This window comes from Pristiophorus japonicus, chromosome 4 (genome assembly GCF_044704955.1).
Source record: "Pristiophorus japonicus isolate sPriJap1 chromosome 4, sPriJap1.hap1, whole genome shotgun sequence".
Classification (NCBI taxonomy): domain Eukaryota; kingdom Metazoa; phylum Chordata; class Chondrichthyes; family Pristiophoridae; genus Pristiophorus; species Pristiophorus japonicus.
This window is the reverse complement of record NC_091980.1, coordinates 68,077,713-68,090,136: the sequence shown is the minus strand read 5'-3', so window position 1 is coordinate 68,090,136 and position 12,424 is coordinate 68,077,713. Positions and strand designations below refer to the sequence as shown.

Sequence of the window (12,424 nt, the reverse complement as noted above, 5' to 3'; positions counted from 1 at the left end):
GCCACCCCTGAGATGACATGTTCATCAGCTACATTGCGTCCATTATGTGTGTTTTCCCCTCTTACACACATGTCATGATGTTCTCGGTATCAGTTGCAGCATTGTGCCATCGCTTGACATCTTATCACTTTCGCATAATAACTCTGGCATAAGCTCATACCATCTGCACAGTCACATCAGTCACTAAATAGGTTTCACGTGAAATGATCTCCAAACTCTTGCAAGGTATCTCCATTGAGCCTTCACCATCTTCCGCAACTCATTGCCGCTTCCTCTACCACACCTTCCCTTCAACGGAGTCATAGGGAGTAACATATCTGAACTATTTCTGGGCGGGTTAAGGTCCATCACCTCACTGTTTATGTGCCATTGATAATGCTGCAGGATGTGAACGATATTCGGGATGTGCAGCGCTGCAGTACTCTGAGCGAAGCTCCCTGCTGCCCGACTCACAGCCAGCTTTTCCCTAGCTGTCCTTCTGGTGGGCGGTTGAGTGATCTTAGTCGGTCCTCGATGAGGAAAAAGCCGGATTTCTAGCCTCCGGCATGGGCGGGCAACAGGCCGGCGCGCGGGGGAACTGCCAGGACCAATCTTGCAGCGGGTGGAACGTGGGTGGCAGATGGGCAGCACCGAAGGAATTGTCGATAAAAAAACTTCCTTTCCGGCGGAACCTCGGCGGCTGTGGGCGGGACATCCACCAATATCAGGGCCGATGATTCTAAAAGCTTCCTACAGGAAGGGAAGGAAAATTAGTACCTCCCAGAGGCCAAAACGGAACAGTACAGGGAGTAGGTCATGCATAATTACTGTGAGATCCAGACATGGAAAAACTGAGAAGGGAAGATGGAGTGAAAGTAGTTTTATATAGTTGAGTTATCAATAATTAATCTATCACATACAAAATACATTTATCCTATATTGTGATAATGTGGCTGGAAATCTTTACCTCTGCAGCAATTTCTGTAAAATGTCTCATTCACAACCTTTATTAAAAAAAAATGTTTTTATTCGTTCTGGGATGTGGGTATCACTGACAAGGCCAGCATTTATTGCCCATCCCTAGTCGCCATTGAGAAGGTGGTGGTGATCTGCCGCCTTGAACCGCTGCAGCCCTTGTGGTGAAGGTGCTCCCACAGCGCTGTTAGGGAGGGAGTTCCAAGATTTTGAACCAGCAACACAGAAGGAATGCTGATATATTTTCAAGTCAGGATGGTGTGCAACTTGGAGGGGAACTTGCAGGTGAAGAAGCCTTGGCGAGTTGTTGCAGTGCATCTTGTAGATGGTACACTCTGCAGCCACGGTGTACCAGTGGTGGAGGGCGTGAATGTTGAAAATGGTGGATGGAGTATCAATCAAATGGGCTGCTTTGTCCTGGATGGTGTTGAGCTTCTTGAATGTTGTTGGAGCTGCACTCATCAGGCAAGTGAAGAGTATTCCATCATACTCCTGACTTGTGCCTTGTAAATGGTGGAAAGCCTTTGGGGAGTCAGGAGGTGAGACACTTGCCACAGAATACCCAGCCTCTGACCTGCTCTTGTTGCAACAGTATTTATGTGGCTGGTCCAGTTAAGTTTCTGGCCAATGGTGACCCCCAGGATGTTAATCATTATGATGGAGGAGAGGTTATTGATGAAGTAGTTGAAGATGGTTGGGCCTAGGACACTGCCCTGAGGAACTCCTGCAATGATGTCCTGAGGCTGTGATGATTGACCTCCAACAACCACAACCATCTTCCTTTGTGTTAGGTATCACTCCAGCTGGTGGAGAGTTTCCCCCTGATTCCCATTGCCTTCAGTTTTACTAGGGCTCCTTGGTGCCACACTCAGTCAAATGCTGCGTTGAAGTCAAGCGCAGTCACTCTCGCCGCACCTCTGGAATTCAGCTCTTTTGTTCATGTTTGGACCAAGGCTGTAATGAGATCTGGAGCTGAGTGGTCCTGGCGGAACCCAAACTGGGCATCAGTGAGCAGGTTATTAATGACTAAGTGCTACTTAGAAGGTGTCTTTGACAGTGCTGTTATCACTTTGCTAATGATGGAGAGTAGACTGATGGGGCAATAATTGACCGGATTGGATTTGTTCTGCTTTTTGTGGACAGGACATACCTGTGCTGTTTTCCAAATTGTCGGATAGATGCCAGTGTAGCTGTACTGGAACAGCTTGGTTAGAGGCGCAGCCGTTCTGGAGCACAAGTCTTCAGCACGACAGCTGGGATGTTGTTGGGGCCCATAGCCTTTGCTGTATCCAGTGTGCTCAGCCATTTCACATGGAGTGATTTGAATTGGCTGTAGACTGGCTTCTGTGATGGTGGGGACCTCAGGAGGAGGCCGATATGGATCATCCGCTCAGCACTTCTGGCTGAAGATGGTTGCCATCTCTTCAGCCTTGTCTTTTGCACTCACATGCTGGTCTCCACCATCATTGAGGATAGGGATAATCATGGAGCCTCCTCCATGATGCACAACTGGATATGGCAGGACTACAGAGCTTTGACCTGATCCGTTGATTGTGGGATTGCTTAGCATACAGCTTTTGCTGTTTAACATGCCTGTAGTCCTGTGTTGCAGCTTCCCCAGGTTGGTACTTGGTACTGCTCCTGACATGCTCTTCTGCACTCCTCATTGAACCAGGGTTGGTCCCCTGGCTTGATGGTAATGGTAGAGTGAAGGATATGCCGGGCCATGAGGTTACAGATTGTGGTGGAATACAATTCTTCTCTGCTGATGGCCCACAGTGCCTCATGGATTCCCAATTTTGAGCTGTTAGATCTGTTCTGAATCTATCCCATTTAACACGGTGTTGGTGCCACACAACACGATGGATGGTGTCTTCAGTGTGAAGACAGTACTTCATCTGCACAAGGACTGTGATCACTGCTACCAATGCTTTCATGGACAGATGCATCTGCGACAGCTAGATTGGTGAGGACGAGGTCAAGTAGGTTTTTCCCTCGTGTTGGTTCTCTCACTACCTGCTGCAGGCCCAGTCTGGCAGCTATGTCCTTCAGGACTTGGCCAGCTTGGTCAGTTGTGGTACTACTGAGCCACTCTTGGTCCCCCACCCGGAGTACATTCTGTGCCCTTGCTACCCTCGGTGCTTCCAAGTGGTGTTCAACATGGAGGAGTACTGATTCATCAGCTGAGGGAGGGCGAAATGTGGCAATCAGAAGGAGGCTTCCTTGCCCATGCTTGACCTCAAGCCATGAGACTTCATGGGGTCCGGAGTCAATGTTGAGGACTCCCAGGGCCGCTCCCTCCTGTCTGTATTCCACTGTGCCGCCACCTCGGGTGAGTCTGTCCTGCCGAATTGACAGGACATACCCAGGGATGGTGATTGAGGTGATTCATGGACGATGTATAGAAGGCACCTCAAGTTGCTGGAGATATATTACCAACGATGTCTCCGCAAGATCCTGTAAATCCCCTGGGAGGACAGGCGCACCAACATCAGTGTCCTCGCCCAGGCTAACATCCCCAGTACTGAAGCACTGATCACACTTGATCAGCTTCACTGGGCAGGCCACATAGTTCGCATGCCAGATACGAGACTCCCTAAGCAAATGCTTTATGCGGAGCTCGTTCATGGTAAACGAGCCAAAGGTGGGCAGCAGAAGCGTTGCAAGGACACCCTCAAAGCCTCCCTGGTAAAGTGCGACATCATTACTGACACCTGGGAAGACTCTGGCTGAAGACCGCCCGAGGTGGAGAAAGTGCATCCGGGAGGGCGTTGAGTTCTTCGAGTCTCAACGCAAAGAGCGTGAAGAGATCAAGCGTAGACAGCGGAAGGAACGTGCGGCAAACCAGCCCCACCCACCCCTTCCCTCGACGAGTGTCTGTCCCACCTGTGACAGGGCCTGTGGCTCTCGTTCAGCCACCTGAGAACTCACTTTAGGAGTGGAAGCAAGTCTTCCTCGATTCCGGGGGAACTGCCTATGATGATGATTGAGGAGTCTGGGGCATTGGCTGAAAGGTATGATTCTGGGAGTATGACTATTCAGGCTGTTGTTTGACTAGTCTGTGCGACAACTCTCCCAATTTTGGCTCAAGTCCCCAGATGTTAGTGAGAAGGACTTTGCAGGGTCGACTGGGCTGGGTATGCAGTTGTCGTGTCCGAAGCCAGTGCCAAGGTCGATGCCGGGTGGTCCATCCAGTTTTATGCTGCCTTATTTATGTCCGCTGTATGGAATTGAAGTGAAAAGAGGACAAAATGAATAGGAAGGCAGTAAATCACTCTCATGTTTCCCAACAGTTTAATAACAGTTGCATTGGCCATAGCCTTCTGTCTCTTTGTGTGTGAGAAATGCAAATCTGAGATGAACATTCATGGGGGAGAAAAATATGGCAACATCTTTATACAAACAACATTCCCATGGAAGTGAAATGGGCCATTTATTCTGTTCAGTTTACTCAGCTTATTCCATCTAAATAAACGTGCTGCACATTTCAGTGAAATTCTAACAGGAAAGTTACATTACAATGTATTCTTCACTTAAATAAGCATTTATACAAGCAGACTCAAATGCTGCAAGATATTTCTCAGAAACAAGTTTGGGAGAAGAGAGATAATCAGTTGTTAGTAATGTATATTCTATTCTCTCTTGCAGACATGTTCGGAATGCAGGGGGATTGTTTGTTGTTGATGAAATTCAAGTTGGATTTGGAAGAGTTGGCAAACACTTCTGGGCATTCCAACTACAAGGAGATGATTTTTTACCAGACATTGTAACTATGGGGAAACCTATTGGAAATGGGCACCCATTAGCCTGTGTGGTTACAACCAAAGAAATTGGAGATGCATTTGCTGCAACTGGAGTGGAGCATTTTAACACAGTAAGTTGGACTATAACTACTTTACAAAATCAAAAGATCACTAAAATACAGCATCAAATCAAACTGATAACTTGAGCAAAGGCAATGCAGATTGATTTTTAGTAAGGGTTTTTGTCTTTACAAATATTTTTCAAAAGTGCAAGTATCCCTGAATTAGAAGTTCTGCTTAACTAATCAAATTTCAAATTAAGGACCCTGAACTGCTTTTCCAGTGTATTGAGAGAGTTTATCGAGTGGTTAGCTGAACCATACAGACCAGGAAAGTTTCATGTTTACTCGATAGTTGGTGTTGAGTGAATTAATCTACAATTAGCCTCAGCACTCCTGGTTAGGAAGTGAACAATTGTCCAAGGTCTCCACTCCTAATTAGTATTCAGTGACTCAGCACCCTCTCCCCATTACAGTCCATGCTTGTCTAGATGCTTTTTCTTATTCCTAATACAAAAGCCACCTCCCACTAAGAAGCCTTTGCCTTCAGCCCGTGATCAAAGTAATCTGGGATTGTTTATCCTGTGCGATTCCAGATCCATTTATTTTCTCTGTATTAACACAAAACAGTTTGTGCCAACTATGCGCCAAAGTCCATGCTGAAGATAATTAATATTGGTCAGAACAGACCTTTTTAAAGCAAGACTAAACTACCAATAGGGGTTATTCACAGATAGTCATTTACATAAGCAAGCAACAATAGCAAGTTGTTGAAAACTGCCCAAATAACACAACAGCTGTGAACCAACTTGTGATAGAGTTAACAGACAAACCCTGTCAGTTGCGTTTCTTTTGGGTTTTTTTGCAGATCGTCTGCCAAAAGATGGGTAGGTACTTCTCATCCTTACCAGTTGTAGTCTTCCTTGTAATTATGCCTCCATGTTTGTTGTAGCTCGATCAAAACTAACTAATGTATCCAAACTGTCAGATTCATATACCCATAATATCCTTTAAAATACAGTTTCAGCTTTGAGAACTCAACAGGCAAGACAGAGGTACTTTACTCAAAAACTTCAGCGTAAACTTCATTAACGCATGCCAAGTGTCCGATGCTATCTGTGCTAGGCTTATCCTGATTATACCTATCGCCAGTTAAATATACAATAATTATTTCTCAGATTTGGATGTGCTTGTTAACTTGATTCCCCAGATATATGTCTAATAGTAATCAACTGTTTTTATGTACTTCATACAGAACTTTAAATATAGAAGCCATTCTCTCAGTGTGAAATTACAGAAGGGGGTAGTATCTTTCTTAAAAGAACCTACCACAGAAATCTCTGGCAGGCCATTGCAGAACAGGGACACATGCTCAATCCCATTCCTGCGTCCCTAGTTGGAACTTTGAACTGGAGGCAGAAAGGAACAGAGGGTCTCACCCCAGATTGCTCCCCCACCCCCCCACCCAGCATGCATGATTGTACTATTAAGCCACTAGGTTCTCTAGCTGTCTATTTTCAAGCTAAGAAATACTATACAAACAGAGAACCCATCAACAAATACTCCCATTTTTGTCACAATTATATGTACATTTACACACATTAAGAAGGGGACAATTGGATAAGATACTATAAAGTGATTATACCCCAGCAATGTAGGTAGGGGAGAGCAGGGAAGGGGAACACAATTTTTAATGGGGTTAAAAAGGATCTCAAACCAAAAATGGTATTGTTGAAAGTCAATCAGCATTGCAATGTCATTCAATTTACAAAAAAAACCCAAGGACATTCCGTTTTGTATTAAGAAGTATTAATATCCTGTAATTGTATTATTGAGGTAGAAGGGATGCATGCTAGGTTATTCAATTTTCACACATAGCCCTTCACTAGATTGTCATTGATGTATTACAGTTTGGAGGAAGCCCAGTATCCTGTGCAATAGGGCTTGCAGTTTTAGAAGTGATTGAAAAGGAAGACCTACGTGGGAATGCTACACGAGTAGGTACTTACCTGCTGAATCTACTAAATCAGCAAAAAGCCAAACATCCCATCATTGGTGATGTCAGGTATTGAATCTGCCAATAAATCTATAATTTCCAAATACTTTTGATTTCAGATTAGTAAAACATATTTCACTTTTGTACCTAAAGGGGTATTGGTTTATTTATCGGAGTAGAGCTGGTAAAAGATCGATTGCAAAGGACACCTGCGACAGAGGAAACCCAGTATTTAATTACAAGGTATTATGAATGTTGTATTTGTGGGGGGAAAATCAATTAGAATAAAATTCAAAATCCGTTTTTCAAATATGTCTGAAATTTAGCTGAATACTGGTGTTCCTCTAGAGATGTGATCCTAAATCTACTCTCCAGTGGTGATCAGGCACTCCCGTCAGCTTGCTTTATGCTCTAAACCTAGAACTGTTTCTTTGGCCGGTAATAAACTGGCCAATATTAAAGACAGTAAACATTTTAACCCTTGGACCACCAGCAACTCCAGAGAATACTGTAAGCCCTAAGCTGAACCATTTTTATTTCAGTTCATACATCATGGCATTGAAATAAACCCCAACATAACAGAAATAATGCATGTCAAATATCAGTAGTGGGTTTATTACAATTGTATCAATGTGCTGCGATTAAAATAAACACGAAAGGGATACATTCTCCGAGTCAATGCCAGCGGCAACCTTGTGTGGATCGGACGATCACAAGTGAACTGCAAATCTGCTTATGGGCATAAGTTTCTTCTGGTGTTGCTTCATTCCTTTTGAGCTCCTGAGCCTGGAGGATTTGAAAAAGGTTGCTACTTTATTGATGAATTTAGATTAACAGGAGCAGCCCTTTCCTACAAATTAGAAAACCGCCTTACCATTCTTCTGTACTTGGGAAGTTCAAAATGCTGCAACCGATAGCAGAAAAAACATAACCTTCAGACAGAAAGCATAAGAGGAGATCGGAGGAGGAAAGATCACAGAGGTGGCAGTGGAGCTAGCAGTGGTGAAGATTGCAGGTGAGGAGAGGAGCACAGAGGTGGCAGAGACCGGAGACCATATCAAAAAGTCATGGCAGTACATACAGTGAAGAAAACCAGACCAGGCAGTGTAGACAGTGCTTCAGCAGACAAGATTGAGCAGTAGTGGAACAGGCCATACCAGACTAGGAAATGCAAAGCACCAATGAAGCCCAAATATAGAGAACAAGGAGCAAACATTGACCAAAAAAGTAAATGAGGTGCAAGCAGGCTGTCAATTTAAAGTTATAGGCCTCAGAATTTGGCCTCGGAAGCTAAGCAGCCTACTAAATCGCCAATATAGTGGGCCAGAAGTGCGCAACCCATCATGTTTGTACAGGAGATGTATGCAGCGTTTTAAGTGGAAGGTAATGTATCCAGCGCTTCTTGCAGGTGTAGATTTCCATGTTGGACTGTCCCATGAGAGTTGTCATAAGACATTGCATCATGCTGGATCCACTGAGGTGCCGATGGAGCTGACAACTGATGGAGCTGTCCATATTGGACAGAATGGTCGCCATGTCCCGCCCTGCGCAAAGCCTTAAGATAAGTTGGAGCTGGACTTCTCCATTGTGCATAAGCTCTTTGGCAGGCTGCCCAGTGCATATCCATGAGCCTTCTTCAGTAGCCTGGGCATTCAAAGTCCGCATTGTAATCTTCGGCAACAGAACTAATATGCAACCTCGCCCTCCAGCAAGCTGACACCTGTGGCGTCCTATGCTCCTGCCCGAGCTCTTGCGCACTTGTACCCAGTGACTCACCATGTGCAGATCCCTCCTCTAGCCGAGCATCTAAAGTCAGTGTGGTGCCATTACCGAAGCTGGTGCTTACGCGAGTCTGATCAAGTGACAGTGCATCTTCACAAACACTGCACTGCTCTTCATCTACTGGCTGTAGGGCATTGACATTATCAACAACTGACATGAAAGGGACAAAGGTGAGCCTGTGTGAGGGAGAGCAGAAAGAAGTGGGCATTGAAAGCATCTGCAGCTTGTCATGCATAAGTGTGTGAGATGAGGGAGTAGTCAGAAGAGTCAAAGAGGATTAGGTATAAAGAACCCCAGTGGCCACAGCCACCTCTCTGCCCCTTCCCATTATAGTCAGGATGCTTTCTCTTCAAGGGGATGAAGGTGTGCAGACGGGCACTTCCTTCTCTGGTGGCTGCCTGTTGTAGTGTGCGACCTTCTCCTGCAAGAAAGAGTGAAGTGTGTTAGTGAGAAGTTTGAAGAATTTAGCTGTCATGGTGGAGTAGCTGACAGTGTGTGACATGTGAATTGTGGATAAATGAGGATTGTAATAGTGGTGAGTATATGAGCATGATGTTTTGTGAAGTGTGGTGCAATGATTGCAGGGCAATAGAGGGTAGTGGGTAGGGGCAGTGTTGAAAGCTCTGTGGATGTTATAATTAATGAGGAATGCAGCTGAGATTAGAAAGGATTTCAACAGACTTCTTGTCTTAACATCGATCAGTGAATGTTTTCCTGCATTACAGCCATGTTCTTGGGGCAATACTGCTGGTATTGACATCCTCAGCTATTTCCTCCCACTGCCTCATGAGTAGATACAACAAAAACATCCCAAAGCACTTCACAGAAGCATTATCAAACAAAATTTGACACCAAGCCACATAAGAAGTTATTAGGACAGGTGACCAAAAGCTTGATCAAAGAGTTGGCTTTAAGGAGCGTCTTAAAGCAGGGAGAGAGAGCTACAGAGGCTTATAATACTCCTGTGAAGCGCCATAGGATGTTTAACTACATTAAAGGCTCTATATAAATACAAGTTGTTGCTGTCGGATGTCATGTATGACTGATATGGGCCGTTTCAATGTGATGCCAGGACGGAAACCTGATTGGAGAAGTTCAAACATGGAGTTGCGGATAAGGTGGGCACGGATTTGGGAGGGGGCAACACATTCAAGGATTTCAGAGAGGAAAGGGAGGTTGGAGATAGGGCGGTAGATTGCAAGGACGGAGGGATGAAGGGTGAGTTTTTTGAGGAGGGTGGCGATGACAGCAGATTTGAAGGGGCCCAATATCAGCTAATATGGGACCAGGAAGGGAAGCAGTTTGATGGAATAGGGTTGAGGGAGCAGGAGGTGGGGCTCATGGACAAGGTGAGCTCGGAGAGAGCATGAGGGGAGATGGGACAGAAACTAGAGAAAGACGTGAGTTCAGGGCTAGGGCAGGAGGAAACCTGGAGGGCCTCCAGTGCAGCATCAGGGAACATTAGTTCCCGTTCACTCACTCCTCAAGCCATTTCTTCCAAAACTCGGTGAAGTTTTTGCAGCCAGAATGTGCCTCTCCTTTAAGAGATGCTGGTTGCCTTTAATAGTGTCTTCGACTCCTGATATCAGCCTTTTTCCGATAGGAATGCGGCCAATGAAGAGCACAGTGGCACTGGCTACACGCACAAATCATTCTAATGAGTAAGCAGCATGAAAACTGCATACAGCCTGCATAGGTACTAACTGGCAAGGGCAGTCTGTACATCCCTCCCCCGCCACACACACACACACACATTTTAGGGCAAGATCTGATTTCTAGGCCATTAGTTTTTGATTTTTGTAATGTATGAGTAATTTGCTTTTCATTTTGAGTGTCAGTGCCAACCATATTCCCAACATTTATAATTCCTGTGATGTTTAGAAGCATTTTGTTTAAGTGCTTGTCATGCAAGAAATTGAAAATGACGTTTTCATACACCGACCATTTGCTAGTTTTGGTTCATGCATCTGAACCACCTTCCTTAAAAGGCTGGGCATTCTTACATTTAGCCACCCTTTAGAGGGAACCTTATTTTGCATCTAATAGTGCTATCTAATGGTGTAAACTGTCTATAAACCTGGACATTGACTTGTGTGTGTGCTCCAAGCTGACTCCACCATGTCCACCTGTCAACTCAATCCCACCAAAGAACCTCTCTGACTTTAACTATGGACTCTCTCAAATAATTCCTATTACAAGCAAGACATAGCTATTCTAATCTTTGCCTTCCCTATATAACCTGAATTCCCTTGTCCATTTGGCTGCTGTTCCAGAACATTATTTCCATCTCCCTTGTTATCTATTCTCTGGGTCCCATCCCTCCTGTCTCCTCCCCTTCCTGTCACCCAATCGCGCCCCTTTTATTTCTCCTCTCTGATACTTTGGCCCCCATTCCTATCCCACCCTTTCTTTATTCATCTATCTTCCTGCTCCATTGTCCCAGGCCGACGTCCCAGGCTTCAATCCCCCTTGAATAAGCCTCCTTCTTGTCCCGCTCACCTCACGGACTCTGCCAGTGGTTCAAAAATCACAGTCTCTCTCCGTATCTTCTTCCACAATGTCCATTCACTCATGAACGAGGCCCTTGCCATATATAACCTTTATTGTGAATGATTGTATTGACATCCTGGCTTGAATGGAAACTTGGCTCACAAGTGGCAATGCCTTGATGCTTATTGAAGCCTCCCACCTGGCTATAATTTCCAGCACATGCCCCTCCTAAACTGCCACGGTGATGTTGTGGCCCTTACCACCAAATTACACCATGAGCTCTTCCCCCTACTCCTCTTCTACCCTATTGCCTTCGGTCGCCTGATGAAGAGAGTGTTTGATCAGGCCAACATCCCGAGCATCCAAGCACTGACTACACTCGACCAGCTCCATTAGGCAGGCGGGCCACATCGTTCGCATGCCCGACATGAGATTCCCAAAGCAAGTGCTCTATTCAGAACTCCTACACGGCAAGCGAGCCCAGGTGGGAGAGGAAATGTTTCAAGGACATCCTCAAAGCCTCCTTGATAAAATACAACATCCCCACCGGAACCTGAGAATGCCTGGCCCAAGACTGCCCGAAGTGGAGAAAGAGCATCCGGGAGGTAGCTGAGCACCTCGAGTCACGTCGCTGAGAGCATGCAGAAAACAAGCACAGGCAGCGGAAGGAGCGTGCGGAAAACCAAAGTCCCCACCCACCCTTTCCTTCAATGACTGTCTGTCCCATCTGTAACAGAGACTGTAGTTCCTGTATTGGACTGTACAGTCACCTAATTAGAGTGGAAGCAAGATTTCGAGGGACTTCCTATGATGCTGACGACACCATGAGCTCTTCCCCTACTCCTCTTCTACCCTTTTAGCCTCCTTTAAAATCTTTGTTCTCTACCATCCAGTCAAATCCCACCAGATTATCTCACTCCTTTCCTCCCTCAGCCTCAATGCTTCATCCTCGGTGATTTCAGTCTCCAGCTTAATCATCTTGCCCTCTCTTCTATGATATCACTGCCATCCTGTCCTCCCTTAACCTTTCCCTCCATATGATCACTCCCACCCATATTGGTGGCTACCCCCTCAACCTTATCATCTCACGTGGCCTCTCTACACCCATTGTCTCGATCACAAAACCATCTCTGATCACTTTTTCCTTGTATCCCTCACCACTCATATACCCATTCCAATTCCTTTTGCGTGCCCTGGAAAATACTCTCCCCCAAATGACTTACAGCTGCACTTTCAAGCTCCTAGCTGTTCGCCCTTTGACCCTCCGTTTGCCACACTAGAACCCTGGTCTAGAACCAGGGGTCACAGTATCAGAATAAGGGATCGGCCATTTAGGGTGGTGAATCTTTAGAGTTCTCTACCCCTGAGGGCTGTGAGGCTCAGTCTTCGAGTATATTCAA

The 12,424-nt window shown here is 45.6% G+C and overlaps 1 protein-coding gene across 2 annotated transcripts in view; it reads left to right on the top strand.

Annotated features, from left to right (window-relative positions):
- LOC139262943 (5-phosphohydroxy-L-lysine phospho-lyase-like) overlaps positions 1-12,424 on the top strand; it is a 68,335-nt gene that overhangs the window by 39,568 nt on the left and 16,343 nt on the right. The window contains exons 8-10 of one of the 2 annotated variants that reach the window (XM_070878286.1): positions 4,603-4,828; positions 6,667-6,821; positions 6,906-6,995. In XM_070878286.1, the coding sequence (XP_070734387.1) occupies positions 4,603-4,828; positions 6,667-6,821; positions 6,906-6,995 (471 nt within the window). The remainder of the gene's footprint in view (positions 1-4,602; positions 4,829-6,666; positions 6,822-6,905; positions 6,996-12,424) is intronic. The other variant, XM_070878287.1, reaches the window with a different exon arrangement.